At 38.1% G+C, this 22,399-nt stretch overlaps 1 protein-coding gene across 1 annotated transcript in view; it reads right to left on the bottom strand.

Moving 5' to 3' along the window:
- Positions 1 to 22,399, bottom strand: part of CSMD3 (CUB and Sushi multiple domains 3) — a 1,712,448-nt gene that overhangs the window by 961,515 nt on the left and 728,534 nt on the right. The window contains exon 12 of the mRNA XM_060195764.1: positions 15,843 to 15,946. Coding sequence (XP_060051747.1) covers positions 15,843 to 15,946 — 104 coding nt within the window. The remainder of the gene's footprint in view (positions 1 to 15,842; positions 15,947 to 22,399) is intronic.

The raw sequence follows: 22,399 nt of genomic DNA, 5'->3' as shown, positions 1-22,399 counted from the left end.
ACCTACAGCCAACATCATACTCAATGGAAAGAAGCTGAAAGCATTCCCCCTCAGATCGGGGACTAGACAGGGCTGTCCACTGTCACCGTTACTCTTCAACATAGTATTGGAAGTTCTTGCCATAGAAATCAGGCAAGAGAATGAAATCAAAGGGATACAGATTGGAAGGGAAGAAGTCAAGCTCTCACTATTTGCAGATGATATGATAGTATACATAGAAAAACCTAAAGAGTCCATCAGAAAAGTACTGGAAGTTATTAGGCAATAGAGCAAGGTGTCAGGCTACAAAATCAATGTACAAAAATCAGTGGCATTTCTTTATGCAAACACTAAATCTGAAGAAGAAGACATCCAGAAATCACTCCCATTTACTATTTCAGCAAAATCAATCAAATACCTAGGAATAAAGTTGACCAAAGAAGTAAAAGACTTATACACTGAAAACTATGAGTCGCTACTCAAGGAAATAGAAACTGATACCAAGAAATGGAAAGACATCCCATGCTCATGGATTGGAAGAATAAATATCATCAAAATGAATATTCTCCACAGAGCTGATTACAAATTTAATGCAATACCCATCAAAGTTCCACCAAGCTTCTTTAAGTGAATAGAACAAACACTACAATCATTTATCTGGAACCTGAAAACACCTAGAATTGCCAAAACCATCTTGAGGAAAAGAAACAGAAATGGAGGCATCACACTCCCAGACTTTAAACTATATTATAAAGCCATCATCATCAAAACAGCATGGTACTGGAACAAAAATAGGCACACAGACCAGTGGAACAGAATTGAAAGCCCAGAAGTAAATCCCAACACCTATGGGCATCTAATCTTTGATAAGGGGGCCCAAAGGATTAAATGGAAAAAGGAGGCTCTCTTCAATAAATGGTGCTGGGAAAACTGGGTTGAAACATGCAGAAGAATGAAATTGAACCACTATCTCACCAGAAACAAAAGTCAATAGTTAATAGTTTCTTTCGATGTGCTGAAGCTTTTCAATTTGATGTAGTCCCATTGGTTTGTTTCTGCTTTAGTCTTCCTTGCAACTGGGTTTGATAGCAAGGAAGACTAAAGCAGAAACAAACCAATGGGACTACATCAAATTAAAAAGCTTCTGTACATCCAAAGAAACTATCACACAAAGAGACCCCTCACAGAATGGGAGAAGATCTTCACATGCCAGACATCAGACAAGAAACTAATCACCAAAATATATAAAGAGCTCAGCAAACTTAACACCAAAAAAGCAAATGACCCCATCCAAAAATGGGCAGAGGATATGAACAAAACATTCACCTCAGAGGAGATCCAAAAGGCTAACAAACATATGAAAAACTGCTCTAGGTCACTGATTGTCAGAGAAATGCAAATTAAGACAACACTAAGATACCACCTCACTCCTGTAAGAATGGCATACATCAAAAAGGACAGCAGCAACAAATGCTGGAGAGGTTTTGGGGACAGAGGAAACCTTCTTCACTGCTGGTGGGAATGTAAATTGGTATAGCCTCTATGGAGATCAGTCTGGAAAACTTTCAGAAGGCTAGACATGGACCTTCCATATGACCCAGTAATTCCTCTCCTGGGCTTATACCCCAAGGACTCCATAACACCCAACCAAAAAGAGGTGTGCACTCCTATGTTCATAGCAGCACAATTCATAATAGCTAAAACCTGGAAGCAACCCAGGTGCCCAACAACAGATGAGTGGCTGAGAAAGCTGTGGTATATATACACAATGGAATACTATGCAGCTATCAAGCACAATGAACCCACCTGATCTGACTCATCTTCGATGGAGCCAGAAGGTATTATGTTAAGTGAACTAAGTCAGAAAGATAAAGATGAGTATGGGATGATCCCACTCATCAACAGAAGTTGAGAAAGAAGATCTGAAAGGGAAACTAAAAGCAGGATCTGACTAAATTGAAAGTAGGGCACCAAAGTAAAAACCCTGTGGTGAGGTGTAGACATGCAGCTTCCTGAGCCGGTGTGTGGTGGGGGTGGGTGGGTGGGATGGGACACAGTCTTTTGGTGGTGGGAATGGTGTTTATGTACACTCCTAGTAAAGTGTAGTCATATAAATTTCTAGTTAATTAATATGAGATGGGAAAAATTAATTGTATGTCTTGAAGTTTTTAAAACACAGACTGAGTCTTCTTATATATAGGCTGTGTATTTGATATGCGGACTCTCTCAAAAGCCTAGACCAAGTAGATCAGAGACATCCAGTGGCACAGCTTTTTACAAGATACTGGGTACTATACATCAAACCTTAACAAAAAGACTTTTCAAAGTTAACGCAATTACCAAATAATGTGATGATAACATTAACTATCAGTAGTCTTTTTGAACCCTAAGACAGCAGGAACCTCACATCTCCACTATAGAGCCTATATTTCTCCCAGTCCTGGAACCTTAGGATAGGACCCACTTTCAGCATGTCTCTCCCAAACCATTTCAAATAATATTGTATCAGCCGATCGTAACCTAGTCAACGCAATGATTGCCACCTCAACATGCTTCAGCTCAGACTGTGTCCAGAGACTTCACATGTGGAATGACTACTCTTCAGCTTCATTACTCGGGTGAGACCTTTCCTTTCATAGTATTCTCTAATTCCATCCCAGGTGGTTCACTTTCTAACAATGTCCCAAAACCTAGATATACACCAGGTTCTGTGAGAGAGAGAGCATATGTTCACAGGTATCCATAAACAGGAGCAAAATATATACCTGAAAGCAGAAGTACACTAAAGTTTGCACTGAGTACCCCCCCTCCCCAACACTTTCTCTCCACTATTCCAACCTTTGGGTCCATGATTGCTCAACAATTTGTTTGGCTTTGTATGTTAACTCTCTTTTCAGCCACCAGGTTCCAGATGCCATTAGGATGCCGGCCAGGCTTCCCTGGACTGAAGACCCCACCAATGTGTCCTGGAGCTCCGCTTTCCCAGAGACTCACCCTATTAGGGAAAGAGAGAGGTAGACTGGGAGTATGGACTGACCAGTCAACGCCCATGTTCAGCGGGGAAGCAATTACAGAAGCCAGACCTTCCACCTTCTGCAACCCACAAAGACCCTGGGTCCATGCTCCCAGAGGGATAGAGAATGGGAAAGCTATCCGGGGAGGGGATGGGATATGGAGATTGAGTGGTGGGAATTGTGTGGAGTTGTACCCTTTCTACCCTATGGTTTTGCTAATTTATCCTTTCTTAAATAAAAAAAAAAATTAAAAAAAAAGACCAGAACTGTCAAATATTTAAAGGAGAACATTGGCAGGATGCTTTCTGACATAAGCTTTAAAAAAATTATGTTTGAGTACTCAAGTCCAACTGCAAAGAAAGAACAAAAATAAACAAATAGTACTGCATGAAACTTAGAAGCTTCTGCACAGAAAAAGGAAGGACCACCAAAACAGAGTGACTCCCTTCAGAATGGGAGATGGCCTTGCATGCCATACAAAGAACTAATAACAAAAATTTATAAAGAACTCATCAAGCTTTGCAAGGAAAAAACAAACCTGTCAATGTCCATTTCAGCAGAGAAGCAATTACAGAAGCCAGACCTTCTACTTTCTGCACTCCATAAATAATGCTCATCCATATTTCCAGAGCATAAAGAATAGGGAAATTATACTAATCAAGGCGATTGGATATGGGACTCTATTCCTGGGTACTGTATGGTATTGTATCCGTCATATCCCACAATCTTGTCAATTACTATTAAATCACTAATACATCTTAAAAACAAATCATCTTTAAAAAAATGAGAACTGTACAGAATCTTCACCAAAAATTCCAAAGGGCTAACACATAAAAATGCTGTCACTATTTATCAGATAAATGCAAATAAAAACAATAGTGCTATATCATTTTACACCAGTGAGAATGCCATACCTTAAAAGGGACAGAAATAGCAAATGTTGGTGAAGATGTGGAGAAAAAAAGGACACTAGTAGATGGCTAAATCAGTCCAACTCTTGTGGAGAACAGTGTGTAGATTATTCAGAACATTAGAAATAAGGGACCCAGGTGGTGGCGCACCTGGTTGAGCGCATGTATATTACAATGTGCAAGGACCTGGGTTTGAGCTCCTGGTCCCAACTTGCAGAGGGAAAACTTTACGAGTGGTGAAGCAGGGCTGCAGGTGTCTCTCTGTCTCTCTCCTTCTCTATGACCCTCCTCCCTCTTGATTTCTGACTGTCTCTATCCAATAAATAAAGATAATAATAAGAAAATTTAAAAATTAAAAAAAGATGAGAAATAGAACTACCCTGTGATCTAATTATTTTCCTGGGGACCTAATCCAAAGGAAACAAAAACACCTGTTCAAAGAGATGTACACTTATGTTCACAGCAGCACAATTTATAATGGTCCAAACTTGGAAGAAACCCAGATGCCCAAGGACAGCTGAGTGGCTAAGAAAATCATGATATGTATGTATACACAACAGAATGCTACTTAGCTATTAAAAAGTGAAGTGATTTTCTTTGCCTTGATTGGGATGGAATTTGAAGAAATCATGTAAAGTAAGATAAAACAAAAAGAGAAAGACAATTGCCTGGCGCTCTTGCTTATAGCTGGAGCTTAAGAAATAAGATCAGAAAAAGAAGAACACAAAATGACACTTGTACTGGCTGTGGTGTATTGCACAAAAGCAAAGGTCTCTGGGGAAAGACTGGAAAGGATGGACTGGAGGAGCTTTGGGTCCTGAGTTGTATTAGAAGAAAAGGACTTACGTTAGTGGATGAGAAATCATAGTGATATGTCAAGACTTGTACTGAAAATTGGTCACTAACCCTTAATGAAATAACAATTAACTGACTAAATGACTTACTGATAGTATATTAAACAAGGACCATAGCAAACATACTCTTGCTTTGTTAAAATATACCCTTTTGTATGGTCATAAATTCTCATTACAAAAATAAAAAGGGACTGGGTTGAGCGCACATGTTATAGTATACAAGGGCCCAGGTTCAAGTCCCCGTCCCCACCTGCAGGGGGAATGCTCTGCGAGTGATGAAACCGCCCTGGAGGTGTCTCTCTATCTCTCCCTCTCTACCACTCCCTTCCCTCTTGATTTCTGAATATCTCTATCCAGTAAATAAAATAAAGACAATAATAAAAAAGAATAAAAATTATGTCCATCTAATTATTTAGGACACCTGTTGATACTTGAACCCCAAAGTGTCACAGATTAGAACAGATACTATCTGTTAGGGAAGTGATAAATTATAACATTTGTTTTCTACCTTTTGGATACCAGAGCAAAATGAGTCAGAAAAAGGTAGCAATCTTACTTCCACTGTCTTCAAGTGATTATGTAAATATTTACAGATTTTAATGTGATGAACTCTTAGCAATGTACTAGATTATAATGGCCTAGATATTTATTGCTTTTAGAGGCTGACTAAAGATTAGAGCAATACCTGAAAGTCAGCATGAGATCCTTTCTTTTTGAATTTACATTTGACAGACCTATGAATTTGGCTCAGTGTGCACATAGTAAATCCTCTCAGAATCATCAGGTTCAAGATTTCAAAGGAATTCTTTCTTCTCTAAAAGTTCAGAGGCATGACATTATAAGGACCTTGAATAAGCTACTGGAAGAAGTCTGTACTATAAATGATTGGGAGAGTCTAAACCTAGAAATGTTCTAGAGAAATGAGCTATAGTCTATGCTAGAAAGATCCTTTCAAGTGCTACTTGAAATTTGTATAGGAATTAAAAATGAAAGGAAAACCCAGGTGATTCCAGGCTTGCTATGTGAAGTCAGCATCTAAGAAGAACTTGGCAAAAATTCTCACAAAGGATTTCACAACTTAACTTTTACAAAACTAATAATAGCTCTGAAATCAACAAAGAAGAAGTATTCTAAAAAACTGACTCTCATGAACAGACTTACAGTTCTAGTCACAGTAATGTTACCTGCTGACTTTAGAATCACTTTTTTAAAGAAAGCAAACGTGTTTTTACTAATTGTCTGTCTATGATCCCAGCAAGTTGTCCCACTATCATTATTTCTAAACAGCTTCAAATTGTACTGAGTGGTCAAGACATCTTCACAGTTCCCTTTAGCTTAGTTTTCTTCCTCATTATATATTCCAGATTTGTCTTTCTTAGTAAGAGAGAGTTATTCCTTTGTAATGCAATCACTGAAGGAGCTAGTTCTCCCCAGAGTCTTTGGGAATGTAGAAGTCAAAATTTAATAAGTAACTGTTAACAAATACAAATAGTTCATTTAAATTACAAGTCCCCCACCTAGAGCTCTGTTTACTTTTTAACTAGCTAACCCAGTGACTAAAAACTCCTGTGTTTTGTTCAGCAAAATTTTAATAAATGAATGAATGAATGAATGAATTACTACTACTACCACCACCAACCACCACCACCACCACCACCACAACTAGGGTTATCACTGGAACTTGGTGTCAACACTATGAATCCACTGCTATTGGTGGCCATTCCCCCCACCTCGTTTGGTTTTTTGTTTGCTTGTTTTTTCTCCATAGAACAAAGACAAATTGAAAGAGGACAGGGAGTTGGAGAGGAAAAGATGAACACCTGCAGATCTCTTTTACCACTCATGAAGCAGACCTTTTGCAAATGGAGAGCAAGGGCTCAAACACTGGTCCACCTGGTCCTCCAGCATTTTAATTTATTTTCTCTCCTTCCATACTGTTTATCTTCCCTGCTCATATTTCAGTAGTCTTCACCTCTGTTTAAATAATTCTGACTCCAATGCAATAGTCTAAAATAACCCTTAGGGGGCTGAGTGGTGGCACATCTGGTTGAGTGCACCTATTACAATGCATAAGGTCCTGGGTTCAAGCCCCTGGTCCCCACCTGAAGGGGGAAAAGCTTTGCAAGTGGTGAAGCAGTGCTGCAGGTGTCTTTCTGTCTCTCTCTCCCTCTCTATCACCCCCCTTCCCTCTCAATTTCTGGCTGTCTCTATCCAATAAATAAAGATAATAAAGAATTTTTAAAAAATAAAATAACCCTTTCTGACCATTTAATTGGTTTGCTATAATTATCTCCATAACATTGCAGACAAGGTCTAGACTCACAACTCTAGGAATCCAATTATTGACTACATAAAAATGAGACAATGTTTGTAGCCAACGTAAAAGTTATGAATTGTAGCTGTGTTGTGGCCAAGAAGGTGACTCTGCAGGTAGAAGGCAGAACATGCATGTATGGGGTCCTGAGTTTGATTCTTGTTACCACCTATGTTGGATCAGTCCTAGGGTCTTTTTTCTCTTTCATTAAAGTTGTAAAATGTTTTGTGTTAATTTGTTTGACTGGAAGAACGTCTACTAATAATGGCTACTAATAAGATCTAATTAAGAGACAAACAGCAATCAATTTTTTGCAGATCAAGTCTGCACAAGATATCACTTAATCAGCATTGACATACATTCTTTCTTTCTAAGTATGACCAATCAATAAAAATAATGTGTATCACTGATGGAGATTTAAGACCATCAACACTATAGCAAGCTGTTATGGTAACACATAAAGAGAGATCATTTTGACTATTGCTAGCAAATAGTCTGTTTTAACTAGTCATTATCTGTATAGTATATTTAAAAAGTTATTCGTCAATGTTAATGTTTTAATGAATTTCAAATTTATTTATTTATTTATTCCCTTTTGTTGCCCTTATTGTTTTATTGTTGTAGTTGATGTCATTGTTGTTGGATAGGACAGAGAGAAATGGAGAGAGGAGGGGAAAACAGAGGTGGGGAGAGAAAGACAGACACCTGCAGACCTGCTTCACCACCTGTGAAGCGACTGCCCTGCAGGTGGGGAGCCGGGGGCTCAAACTGGGATCCTTTCTCCGGTCCTTGCTCTTTGCGCCACATGCGCTTAACCCGCTGCGCTACCGCCCAGCTCCCCTGAATTTCAAAATTTATTCTACTTTTACAGACATATGCTTCAATAAATAGTTTGTATTTTATTGTGACTCTAACTCTACACTAAAATAACTATAAACTTCCCAGAGGAATTTAAAAACAGAAGTAGAGATAACTCAAAACTATTATTTCATTCTTAAATGGTTATGTATTTGACATGTACCAAAAAGGAAAGAATACCCTCTGCAGTCTGCTTCTCTTTATTATTTTACTAAATAAATAAGTCAATAAAATGAGAGTAGGCAACATAGCTCACTTAAATAATGTGGGACCCAGTTTTAAAATATTCCAGTCAGAATTGAAGAAAGCTTTGGTGTGTGGTCTCTTAGATTCTCTCTGTAGCTCTCTGTACCTATCTTAGAAATAAAAAAGAGGTATTTATTAAACATAATGTACATTGATCTGTATAGATCTTTTTTTTCAGTAGTTGCTTGGTTTCTTTTTTTTTTTAAATTAATCATCTTTATCTATTTCTTGGATAGAAACAGAAAGAAATTGAAAGGGAAGAGGGAGACAGAGAGGGAGAGAGGCAGAGACACATCTGCAGCCCTGCTTCACCACTCGCAAAGCTCTCCCCATGCAGGTGGAGACTGGGGGCTCCAACCCAGTACCCTGCACATTGTAACAATCAGGTGCACCACCACCTGGTCATCAGAGATTCCTTAAATAGTTTTTTTTTTTTACACACTAAGAATGTTTTCCTTAGAAATTTTAGGGTCATCTATTTGAAATATGAACATGAAGGACCTTTGTAAATTTTGACCGTATTTCCGTGAAAGTTAAAGTCTAGATCCTTGGTTCAAAAATAGGACGTCCTGCTTATCAACAAAAGAGAAGTATAAAAAATAGGAAAGTTGGGAGTTGGGCGGTAGCACAGCGGGTTAAGTGCATGTGGTGGAAAGCTCAAGGACTGGCATAAGGATTCTGGTTCAAGTCCCCAGTTCCCCACCTGCAGGGGAGTCTCTTCACAAGCAGTGAAGCAGGTGCAGGTGTCTATCTTTCTCTCCCCCTCTGTCTTCCCCTCCTCTCTCAATTTCTCTCTGTCCTATCCAACAACGACATCAATAACAACAATAATAACTACAACAATAAAACAACAAGGGCAACAAAAGGGAATAAATAAATAAATAGGAAAGCTGATTTTTTATATAATGATAATTAATATGTGATGGGCTGTATCTGTAATTTAATAAACAAAAGAGGTTTTCCTCTTTGCAAAGTCTTTAGCAGATGGCCTACAATTTACAACACAATTGGGGTTCATTCATATTTAATAGTAAAACTGATTCACTTTATTTTTACTTTATTTTTATTTATTTATTATTGGATAGCAACGGAGAGAAATTGAAAGGGGAGGGGGATATAGAGAAGGAAAGAGATAGCGAGACAGTTTCAGCCCTGCTTCACCACTTGTGAAGCTTTTCCCCTGCAGGTGGGGACCAGGGGCTTGAACTGGGACCTTAAGCACTGTAGTGTATACGCTCAACCAGGTATGCCACCACCTGGTCCCCTGATTCACTCTTTACTAAAATTTGTAACAAGAGTCACTGTGAGATCTTATTTTTAATTATGTTCTTTCAACTCTGGGTATCTCATTTAAATTGTGTTGTTTTAATGAAACAGTGGCTAATCTCTCCTAATAATCTGCCACAGACCATGTATATATTGTAATGTCCTACTTTGGACAACTTTGTGTTCTAACCTTCTTCCCAATATCTGAAAATAATATATATCTTTGAATTATGGAGGAGTAAGTAGTCATAATGTAGAAGTACCTGATACCATAGAAACAAAATACCCTCTACATTTAACAATGTCTTTCTAGTAATCAAAATGTCACAGAAAATGTTTTCATACTGTAACCTAAAGTAATTCTGAAGTTCAAGTGCATGCCTTTATTACTATCTGATAGTAAATCTTTGGAATGATTAAACATCAAAACTTTGTACACATGAGATAGTTGTTTCTGTATGTTTGACTGCTTTTATTTGACATGATATGAGTGAACATTTTTGAAATATCCAGGGCTCATGTGTATTTCCAAATTTATATGCTGAAATTTAATCTAAAAAGTTAATTAAGAGCTCTCCAGGCAGGAACTTTGAGAGGTGTATAGAAAAAACATTTTGCCTTTATAGAAAAAAAAAAAGATCTAGTGGTGGTCACCTGGGAGGATATAAATATTACTATGTATGAGGTCCTGGGTTCAAGTTCCTGGTTCCCACTTACAGGGGGGAAATTTCACAAATGGCAGAGCAGTGATGCAGCACTCTTTCCTTCTTGGTGTCTCTCTCTCTCTCTCTCTCTCTCTCTATCTATCTATCTATCTCCCCCTCCCCTCTCAATTTCTGGCTGACTCTATATAATAAATAAAAAATAATGTTAAAAAAGATTCTATGCTTAAAAAAGAGAAAAGAATAAAAATTAAGAAGGAGGGGAATAAGGATTAAGTAATGAAGAGCCCAAGAAATCATTATATACAGAGAATGGCTTTGAACATCCTATTGTGAAAGGGCAGTTATGAAAGTTATGAGCTGTAAACTTCACCCTAGTTCTTGTGGCCTGAAACAAGATAGTATCTATTATTTGTCATGGAAAGGAAGATGTGGGGCAAAAGCTCAACAAAGGCAAAGCCTATACCTTTGACTTCTAATGAGAATTATGCCTCCTTAAGTAAAGGGTCATGAGGATTGAGGTAGACTGTAAGTATGTAGGATTGATGACATAATGACTGGACATCTAGGTCCTGACAAGATGGGAATTACCTTCAAAATTCCCCATGGAAGTCACATACCACATACATTCTTCTTGAATTGTCTATACCTGGCTAACTTGGCTTTAACTTTTATTTTCTATAATGTAGTTTTACTAAGCAGCAATAAAAAGAAGAAAAAATTACCCCTTTCAAAAATGGGGAGAGGATATTAACAGAATATTCACCAAAGAGATCCAAAAGTCCAATAAGCATATGAACAAAATTCTTTAAGTCATTTCTTGTCAGAGAAATACAAATAAAGACAACAATGAGATACCACATCACTCCTGTCAGAATGTCATACATCAGAAAAAGTAGCAGCAACAAATGCTGGAGAGGTTGGAGGAGAGAAAGAAATCCCCCCTGTACTTCTGGTGGGAATGTAAGAGAACTCTCACAAGGCTAGAAATGGAGCTACCCTATGACCCTGCAATTTCATTGCTCCTGGTGGCCATTTTTGATGATTTATTGGATAGGACAGAGAGAAATTGAGAGATAGAAAGGGGGAGGCAGAGAGGGAGAAAGAAATAGAGAGACCTGTAGACCTGCTTTGCCATTTGTGAAGCATCCCTCCTACAGGAATGGGAAAGCTATCGGGGGAGGGGGTGGGATATGGAGATTGGGTGGTGGGAATTGGGTGGTGGGAAATTAATCCTTTCAGGATTAATTAACAAAACCATAGGGTAGGAGGGGTACAACTCCACACAATTCCCACCACCCAATCTCCATATCCCACCCCCTCCCCCGATAGCTTTCCCATTCTCTATCCCTCTGGGAGCATGGACCCAGGGTCATTGAGGGTTGCAGAAGGTAGAAGGTCTGGCTTCTGTAATTGCTTCCTCGCTGAACATGGGCGTTGACTGGTCGGTCCATACTCCCAGTCTGCCTGGGAGTATGGTTTTGTTAATTAATCCTGTCTTAAATAAAAAAAAAAATTAAAAAAAAAAAAAAGAAGGGGAGCCAGGACTCAAAGCAGAGTTCCCCCCACTACAGGTGGGGAGCCAGGACTCAAAGCAGAGTCCTTGCTCAGGTCCTTGCTCTTAGTACTCCGTACCTTTAACTGGGTATGCCCCCACCAGACCCTCTGACATTCTAAGTTCAAACTCTTCCTTCTAGTTCATTATAAAAGGACATTTGTCAAAGTAGGAGGATTGACTATTTCAGACTGTTTTATACCTAATAGCATGCAAGTTGATTTATGACATTTAATTCTTAGGCATTTAATAAGTAAGTTTTCAAATGCCTAGATTGTGATCTCATCAACAGAAGCTTCACAAGCAGTGAAGCAAGTCTGCAGGTGTCTTTCTCTCCCTCTCTCAATCTCCCCATTGCTATCTCTATTTTTCTCTGTCCCATCCAACAACAACAGCAGCAGCAACGATAGCAATAACAGCAACAGCAATTGGAAAAAATATGCTTCAAATTCTCTAGAATTTATAGCAAGTACTTTGGTGGATACAAATTCAATGACTTTGTTACAGAGTTTTAGAGCTCAGGAAAGCATTAGTCAGTTGTCTTGCTTTTATTTGAATAAATTCAGGAAGAAGATACTGTTTCAGCCCAACTTTGAGTTATGGTGTCACTGCAGATTGAACCTGGTATGATTGGTTGTTAAGTCTTTCTGCATAAATATTATGTTTCTCACCAGCCCCAGGACACAACTCCTGTCACAGTCACGCTTACTTGAAGAAAAGAACAATTTCAGAAAAGCGTAATTTTGTTTGTGAGTGAGAAATTAAGTTTGTGAAATGTATTTCCTAGTTAAAGGCGTACAAATGTGCATGGAAAATGGAAGGCATAGATTTTTCTAACTTAATATAACTTTTTAGGAAATGTTATAAGAAGTGGTGAAATAGGCCTACCATACAAGAGAGACGACAGCAATGTGAGAAGAAGAAAAAGATAACTTTGTTCACTCTCTTACTGGCAACAGAAGAAAACTGAGGTAAGTTTATAAAATACAGTTAATGCCATTTGACTCTTCACATAGGTTGTAAGGGTACTTTCTACTTAAATATGTGTACTGTATTTGGTCTCATAGATAACTCTGGGATCATATTTTTAAAAATTCTGTTACAACTTATTTATTTAACTTAATCATTTTTTTTTTTTGTTCCTACTTATGACCACAGAATGCAAGTCCAGACCTATAGGGATGTAGTGGTTATATAGGCTCCTATACTGAATATGGCCCCAGATCAAATCAAAGGATGTTTACAGCCAACAATATTTATATACTTTTCCCATATTTGGGAGCTACTTTCTTCCCTGATCCTGCTTTCTAGCCCCTTTTCCAGCCATAACATCATCTCCCCAGACAATAACTTGGGTCCACATGCATCAAATGTCAGGCTAAGGCAAAAAGTAATAAAGTCATGGGCCCTTTGGAATAGAATTAAAATAGACCTGGGGCCAGGCGGTGGTGCATCTGGTTGAGCACACACCTTACAGTGCACACGGACCCACGTTCAAGCCCCTGGTCCCCACCTGCAGGGGGGAAGCTTCACAAATGGTAAAGCAGGGATGCAAGTGCCTCTCTCTGTCTGTCTCCCTTTCTTCTCCGCCCTCCCCTCTCAATTTCTCTGTCTCTAATAGATCATAAATAAGTAATAATAATTAAAAAATAAAATGGACCTACTAGCTATTTCCAAAACAGAGAACCCAAATCTTCATCTGTAATATTCCAGCCTTTATGTTCATGATTAATCAACAATTTGTATAGCTTTATATGTTAACACTTTTTCAGCCACCAAGTTCCAGATGCTATCATGATGCCAACCGGACTTACCTGGACAGATGACCCTACCAATGTGTCCTTGAGCCTCGCTTCTCCAGAGCCTCACCCCACTAGGGAAAGAGAGAGGCAGACTGGGAGTATGGATCGACCTGCCGTCACCCATGTTCAGGGGGGAAGCAATTACAGGAGCCAGACCTTGCACCTTCGGCACCCCATAATGACTCTGGGTCTATACTCCCACGGAGTTAAAGAATTGGAAAGCTATCATGGGAGGGGATGGGATATGGAGCTCTGGTGGTAGGAATTGGATCCCTCTTATCCTATGGTCTTGTCAGTGTTTCTATTTTAGAAATAAATAAATTAAAAGAAGAAAAATATAGGGAAGCTTCCAATGGAGGAGACAGGAAATGAAACTCTGGTGGGAACTGTGTGGGATAGTACCCCTGTTACAATGGTATTAATCATTACTAAATTACTAATAAAATAAAATAATCTTCTCTAATACCAACACTAAAAAGAATTCTGTTATAACTTATTTAACTTGGTCTCTCTCTCTCTCTCTCTCTCTCTCTCTCTCTCTTTTTCTTGGCCAGAGTACTACTCAGCTCTGGTTTATGGTGGTGCAGGGGATTGAATCTGGGGCTTCAGATCGTCAAGTATGAGTCTCATTGCATAAACATTATGCTATCTACTTCTGCCCAATTATCTTCTACTTTACTTATGTCATGGGATATAGGACACTGAAATTAATTTTAAAGTATATTCACTCTTCTCTTCCAAAATGAAAGGAAACAGAGACATCATCTGCACTGTACATGATGGGAACCTAAAACTAACAGAGATTTAGAAATTTGAAGCAAATGAGCTCAGATGAGGATGGATTGAAATCCTCTAAGCAAAACATGTGAAGACAAGAAAGGAGTGACATGTTTACATAAGGGTTCTTCTGATTAGAGAATGATGACTTAATATAAAATCACTTTAAATTTTATATGATGCTAGTTTAAATAGAAAAGGATTTCACTCTACGCACTGTGGAGAACTCCTTGTAAAATTAAAAAGAAAATGGAAAGATAAAGAGGAAAAATAGATCAGATTATAATAAATTAATTTACATAAAAATTCCCAAACAATTATCTACAGGAGTCATTTATGTAGAACTGTTTGTTTGTTGTTGTTGTTTTATCTTAGCACTTCTCAAATTTTGATGTGAGTGAAGATCACATGGTGAATATACTTAGATATAAAAGGCTAGGTCTAACTCTAATAAGTTGGGCTTAACAAACTAGATACAGGGAATCATACATGTATATTTTCAAATGTGTATCATGTAATTGAGATACAAAAGACCTCACTTTGACAAATACTGGGTTGAGAAAACCTGACATGCAAATTTAAAGTTATGATGGAAATTCAGAAATAAAATTATATTCCAAATCTTTGAAATACGTAACACAGAAAAAAATATGCTCTCCTTGAAACAGTTCTGAATGAGACGGAGGTAGACTATTGAAATGAATAGCTCAAAGAGTGGGTAATCAGCATGTTCCTTACTCTAAATTTCCCTTCCATCCAATATATGCTTATTCTTTTAACTTACACTAATAACCATAGTTTGTCTACATTAGCCAGCTCAACTTAGAGTGGTTTGTTCATTCAAATGTCAAACTACTGAAGAATTTTCAACGTACTATGGTTAGTTGCAACCCTCAAATATACTACAATTTGCTGACAAAAGCAGTAGTACAAGACTTGGGACAACAAATAACAACATGACAAATAATGTGGTATCTTTATGAGAAGGTCTAACCTTAGTGTCAACAACTGAGAAACACTCACCAGGCTTTAGTACAGGCCACAGAGTTTCTGGGATCAATTTTACACTTGCTTTATTTTTCATGTAATTTATAACTCTGTGGAGGCAAAGGTTCACCCTAGGCCTCCATTTCAAACAGGTTCCTATAATGCAATGGATTCTAAATATTGTGTGTAGGTGAAATATACTCTGTAACTCATACAGAACAGCATGTGTTTTACTATGTGAAAGTCCCTGGGTTTGAGGCTGATATGTCACAGGAATAGCACTGACAGAATCAAGAGAGCTTCATGGATGATGGAAAGATGCTTTAGTGTCTCTCTGTCTACTCTCACCCTACCAGTAGTCTTTCTCTCTCTCAAAAAAAAAAAAAAAACCAAATAAAAAACAGGCCACACATAGCTTTACAGCATATATACAAAGTCACATTAAATAATACATTTAACACACATATATATACACACATATATGAATACAAATACACACATATATGATATGTAGGTTGACGATAATGACAAAGATATGATGTTTCTGTTGATGATAGTGAAAGGGATCAAGAATTTTTGTTAAAGGGTAAAATTTCATAAAGACATTGAGAACTTACACTTGAAGCACTGTCCTAGGATCTCCAACTTCACCCCCATCTCCAATTGTCAATGTATCATAGCCAATCTCCAGATCAAATTCTTCAAAATTTATTTGGATAACCTGCCGATAAACAGAAAGCAACATCTCAAATATGTCTCGTTATGTTCTTAAAGAAAAAGAAAACAAGACAGATAAAAATATGAGATATCAATGATACAAATTTACACAGTTTGGGAGCCAGGTGGTGGTGTACCTGGCTAGGCACTCATACTACATTGTGCAGAGACCCAGGGTTAAGCCTCTGGTCCCCACCTGCCAGGGGGAAAACTTCACAAGTAGTGAAGCAGGGCTGCAAGTGTCTCTCTGTCTCTCTTCCTTTCTATTTTTCCCTCCCTTTCAATTTCTCTTTGTCTCTATCTAATAAATAAATAAATGAATGAATAAATTCCAGTTTTATTATGCTTAAAACACTTTCATAGAATGTCATACCTATATATACATATGTGTGTAGTGAATATATATATATATGTATGTATTAAATACCACAAAATTATATTATATCACACTATTTCTAAAGTCAATCATTATAATTATTTTTATTTTATTTTATATTTATTTATTCATTTTCCCTTTTTGTTGCCCTTGTTGTTTTATTGTTATAGTTATTACTGTTGTTGCCACTGATGTCATCGTTGTCAGATAGGACAGAGAGAAATGGAGATGGGGAAGACAGAGGGGGAGAGAAAGATAGTTGCCTGCAGACCTGCTCCACCGCCTGTGAAGTGACTCCCCTGCAGATGGGGAGCCAGAGGCTTGAACTGGGACCTTTACACAGGTCCTTGCGCTTTGTGCCACCTGTGCTTAACCACTGTGCAACTGCCCGACTCCCACATATATATTTTTTATTTATGGACCTATCAAAAATGCATAGCAAACTAAATTGAAAATGATAAACTATCAATGAAATGATTTTAATTTTAATGTGACAGAATTTTATGTGGTGCTAGAGGTCACATTCAGGCTCTCCCACATGACATTAAGAGTGAGCCACATGTTTACCCATCTTTTTTCATTTTGTGGAGTGGGGTATAGAAATTAAGTAATATAGAAAGACTGACAGGGAGGCCGAGATAGGGAACAAAGTACTTCTATACTATTCATGGAGTTCTCCTTGTTGCTCTCATGGGGTGCTGTGATCAAACTAGAAACTAAATTACCACTGAGCCAACTCATGAAAGAATGATGTAATTAAAAAGCATAGTAAGAAAAGACATAAATAATGACCTAGATACAATCATGTTATAAGACAAAAATTATAATAAAGTTGTACTCATCCCCGTTTAGGGAAATAGATAGCTGAGCTTGGCAGTATTCCAAAAGAATATATGAAAAATTTATCCCTCATAAATTTTATAACCATTTGATCATCTCAAATAATGAAAATAGAAAAAGGTAGATATTTTAGATTATAGCTCTTAATTTTTTTGTAGCAAGTTTATTTTGTAGTTTTTAATGATTTTATACTAGCAGTGATAGTGCTTAATCAGGTTTAAATATAAATTATATAAACACACTGAATTATATATTTCACATTACAATTAAAAAATTGTTTTCCTTCTCTATATTGACTCAAACATTAAAACTTTTTATAATGGCCTGAAAATTGAGATGTAGCTTGTTTCCTATTTTTTCTTTCTCTTTTTTTCACTACTTTAAACAAAATGCATATAAGCAATATTAAACAATTTCTGGCTCACAAATACTTGTACATGTCTAAGAATGCAATTTATGTGTGTGTGGGGGGGAGGGTGGTCAGTGGTGGCACACCTAGTTGAGTTGAGTACATGCACCACTAGGTACTAGGACCTGGGTTTGAGCCTCCAATCCCCACCTGCAGGGGGAAGCTTCATGAGCAGTGAAGCAAACACTTCAGGTTTCTCTCTGTCTCTCTCCCTCTCTGTCATCCCCACTTCTATCAAGTCTGTCTTATCAAATAAAGAAGAGGATAAAAAAGGGAGAGTGGGAAAAAATGGCCACCAGGAGTGGATTTGTATGCAGGCAGTGAGTGCCAGCAATAACCCTGGTGGCAATAAAAATAAATACAATTTTAAAAATGCAATTTTGGATAATAACAGAGCAAAAAATCTTTTTTTTAAATATTTATCTTATTTATTTATTCCCTTTTGTTGCCCTTGTTGTTTTATTGTTGTAGTTATTATTGTTGTTGTCGTTGTTGGATAGGACAGAGAGAAATGGAGAGAGGAGGGGAAGACAGAGAGGAGGAAAGAAAGATAGATACTTGCAGACCTGCTTCACCGCCTGTGAAGCGACTCCCCTGCAGGTGGGGAGCCGGGTTTGAACCGGGATCCTTATGCCGGTCCTTGTGCTTTGCGCCACCTGCGCTTAACCCGCTGCGCTACAGCCCGACTCCCTTGCAAAAAATCTATTGTACTATATATACTCTGTTAGTAGAGCAAGACATAGGGAGTTGGGCGATAGCAGGGTGGGTTAAGCACAGGTAGCACGAAGTGCAAGGGCCAGCTTAAGGATTCCAGTTCGAGCCCCCAGCTCCCATCTGCAGGGGTGTCAATTCACAAGCAGTGAAGCAGGTCTGCAGGTGTCTATCTTTCTATCCCCCTTTGTCTTCCCGTCCTCTCTCCATTTCTCTCTGCCCTATCCAACAATGACGACATCAATAACAACAATAATAACTACAACAACATTAAAAAAAAACAAGGGCAACAAAAGGGAAAATAAATAAATAAAAATATAAATATTTATTAAAAAAAGACCAAGATGCAAACAATCTGGATTAAAATAGGTAACTTAAAGATAAGATAAAATTAATCAAAGGCCTATATGTGAGCTGTAGAAAGCCTAGGTAGGGAAATTTGGATATAGAAATATTAGATATTTAATACATACATATATAATATATAGAAAAGATTATCTGCTGTTATGCTTCTAAATTCTTCTTCTAAGACCCATTCTGTTTCATCGGTTTAATCCCCCCTGCTTAACACTGTATTCTATTTACATAACCACTGTTAACTAAGCACCCCCCTGCCTCCAGGGCATTGGTTTAATCCTTACTGTTTTGCATGCTTTTTCCTTCTCCCCACCTCTTATCCTACTTACATCCTCTTCGGACCTGACTCTTTTGCCTCAGGATATATAAGGACAAGATTTTGATTAGAGATAGCTTAGATTGTGCTGCATTCCACATGAATAAAGACTGAACTGCATACCACTCAGCCATGAGTCCCTGGTCGTCTCTCTCCCACCCACGAAGCTAGCCCGACAATTATCCTAAATAAAAACTATTGTTATCATGCTACTCTTTCTCCTGTTTGATAGATATCCAAGCACTATTCAGATGCCCACTAAGAAATGCATAACATTATAGCTAGTAGGCATATCTTAGTTATATTCCAAAATATGCCTACTAGCTATCTACAAAATGGAGGACCCTCCAACACTTCATTTGCACTATTCTAGCCTTTAGGTCCATTGCACTATTCCAGCCTTTAGATTCAACAATTAGTTTGAACTTTGTATGTTAACTCTCTTTTCAACCACCACATCCCAGATGCTAACATGATGCCGACCAGACATCCCTGGACAGACAATCCCACCAATGTGTCTTGGAGCTGTGCTTCCCCAGAGCCCCACCCTACTAGGGAAAGAGAGAGGCAGACTGGGAGTATGGATCAACCAGTGAACGCCTGGGGAAGCAATTACAGAAGTCAGACCTTCCACCTTTTGCATCTCACAGTGACCTTGGGTCCATACTCACAGAGGGATTGAGAATGGGAAAGCTATCAGGGGAGGGGATGGGATACAGAGATCTGGTTGTAGAAATTGTGTGGAGTTGTACCCCTCTTATCCTATGGTTTTGTTAATGTCTCCTTTTTATAAATACATAATAAAAAAGAAATGCATAACATGGGGATTATTTTATCACAAGTTATTGTGTATAAAGCTATATTTAGAAAGAGCAATATTTAGTCTATTTGTTGGAGACTATATATTACAAACTATTAAAATTTGAAGACTTTTGCCCCATGTAATGTTACTGTTTTTTGGCTCTATGTTATTAGCCCTATGAATTTTATATATATTCAGAAAATGTTTAGTTATAAGTGTTTAGTTATAATCATTTATATGAAGAAATAAGCAGAAATATTATAAATACAAATTTTGAAATACTAAGCAAAAACATGCAAACTTGTATTTTTCATTTGAATGTAATTTCATTTTAGAGGAAAGAAAAATATTCTAGAACAGTTATATGACATCTGTCCTTGGTTAATGTATTAATATACAGAAGGTATATTCTAATATTCAGGATTAATTCATTAAAAAAAAAGAGTAGAGCTAGTAAAGTAGCTCACTTGGACAGTGCACTGTTTTGCCATATGTGCCCCTCAGGTTGGGGGCCCAGCTCCTACTGCATTAATGAAAGCTTTGAGATCTAGGAGATAGCACAAAGGTTACAGAAACATAATCCCATGCCTGAAGCATCCAAAGTCCCAGTCTTAATCCCCAGAACTGCTACAGACCAGAACTGAGCAGTGCTCTGATTTAAAAAAAAAAAGAAAAAAGTTTCCCTTTCTGTTCTTCTTTCTCAACTTCTTTTTATGAGTGGGATCATAAAGAAGGGGAACTCAAAGCAGAATTTGACTGAGTTTGGAACATGGCACCAAAGTAAAAATCTCCAGGTTCAGGGTGAGGGTGGAAGTTTGGCTTCACTAGGTAGGGAGGTGGATGAGGATGGATGGGATGTGAAACAGTCTTTTGGTGGTGGGAATGTTGTTTATGTACACTCATATTTGTAATCATATGAATCACTACTTAATTAATATGAGGGGAAAATTGATTGAATGTCTCAAACTTTTTAATGCACAGACCATAGGCAGAGTCTTTGATATGTTGACTTTCTCTTTTTTTAATGTTTTTTTTGTTTTTTATATTTTTATTTACTTATTTTCCTTTTTTTGCCCTTTTTATTGTTGTTGTAGTTATTATTGTTGTTGTTATTGGTGTTGTCACTGTTAAATAGGACAAAGAGAAATTGAGAGAGGAGGGGAAGAGAGAGAGGGGGAGAAAAAGACACCTGCAGACTTGTTCCACCACCTGTGAACCGATGCCCCTGCAGGTGGGGAGCAATATGCTGACTCTCTTAAAAGCTAGACCAGGGAGAACAGAAGCAACCAGTGGCACAGCTATATGCAAATAATGTGAAAGAACATAAATGATGGTGATGCTGTGTATGATACAGCAAATCCTAACAAAGGGATACTTCAAAGTTAACCCAAATGCCAAATAATGTGAGTATAGCAATAACTATCTAGTGCCTTCTTAAACCCTCAGACAGCAGGAACCTCCCAGTTCCACTGTAGAGCCTATATTTTCCCCAGCCATGGAACCACTAGGGTGGGGCTCACTTTCCTGTATGTTTCTCTCAATTCATACCAAATGATATTGCATCCGCAGATCCCAACCTAATCAACGCAGTGAGTACCACCTCAGTATGCTTCACTTCTGACTGTGTCCAGAGACTTCAGCATGCAATATCAACCCTTCAGCCTCATTACTTGGGTGAGACCTTTCCTTTCATAGGATTCTCTAATTCCATTCCAGGTGGTTCACTTCCTAACAAAGTCCCAAAACCTAGATATAGACCAGGCCCTGTGAGACAGAGCATATGTTCTCTGTATGTATCCATAAATTAGGACAAAATACATACCTGAAAGCAAAAGTACACAATAGTCTGCAGTCAGTCAGTATAAAGTTCCTAATGAAATAGTGTCTACTTAGATACTTCTGATTAAACTTCCCTCACTCACTCCAAAGCTAACCTCATCAAAGCAAGGACTGCAAAAGCTGAATCAGGGCAAGAGACTGGCATACTTTAACAGTGACTCTTTAGTCACTATCAGGCCACCCCATTAGCTGGGGCCCATTTCGGGGAGTCCTGAGATTCCCAAACAGACATGATAGGCCTTGGCCTTGAATAAATCACTCTCCCCAATATTACCAGTCATCTCTATCAGGAACAACATAACAGACTCCTTTGTGGGCCCCCATAGGACCTTGCCCTCAACTTGGATCAACAAAGGTAGAGAATGTTCCATCCTCTGAAGGGAGGATGGACAACAGACCCTATGCTCCACCTAAGGAAGGTCATAGGGTTCTGAAATTGGGGCAGCTTGGAACTTTCCTACTCATGACCACAGAAAGTGAACTCAGATCTACAGGGATGCAGAGGTCACATAGGCTCCTAAGCTGAATATGGGCCCCAGATCAGATCAAATCAATGGGGTTTACAGCCAACAATATGTGTACACTTTTCTCATATTTGGGAGCTACTCTCCTCCCTTATCTAGCTTTCTGGTCTTTATTTCCATCCATGACATTATCTCCCCAGACAATAACTTGGATCCACTGCATATCAGATTTCAGGGGAAAAAAAAAAAACTAGTAAAGTCATGGGCCCTTTGGAATATAACTAAAATATGCCTACTAGCTATCTATAAAACGGAAACCCCCCGCCCCCAACTCTTCACCTGC

Source organism: Erinaceus europaeus, chromosome 1, assembly GCF_950295315.1.
Source record: "Erinaceus europaeus chromosome 1, mEriEur2.1, whole genome shotgun sequence".
Classification (NCBI taxonomy): Eukaryota; Metazoa; Chordata; class Mammalia; order Eulipotyphla; family Erinaceidae; genus Erinaceus; species Erinaceus europaeus.
The sequence above is the reverse complement of the archived record's forward strand: the minus strand, read 5'-3'. Positions and strand labels throughout refer to the sequence as shown.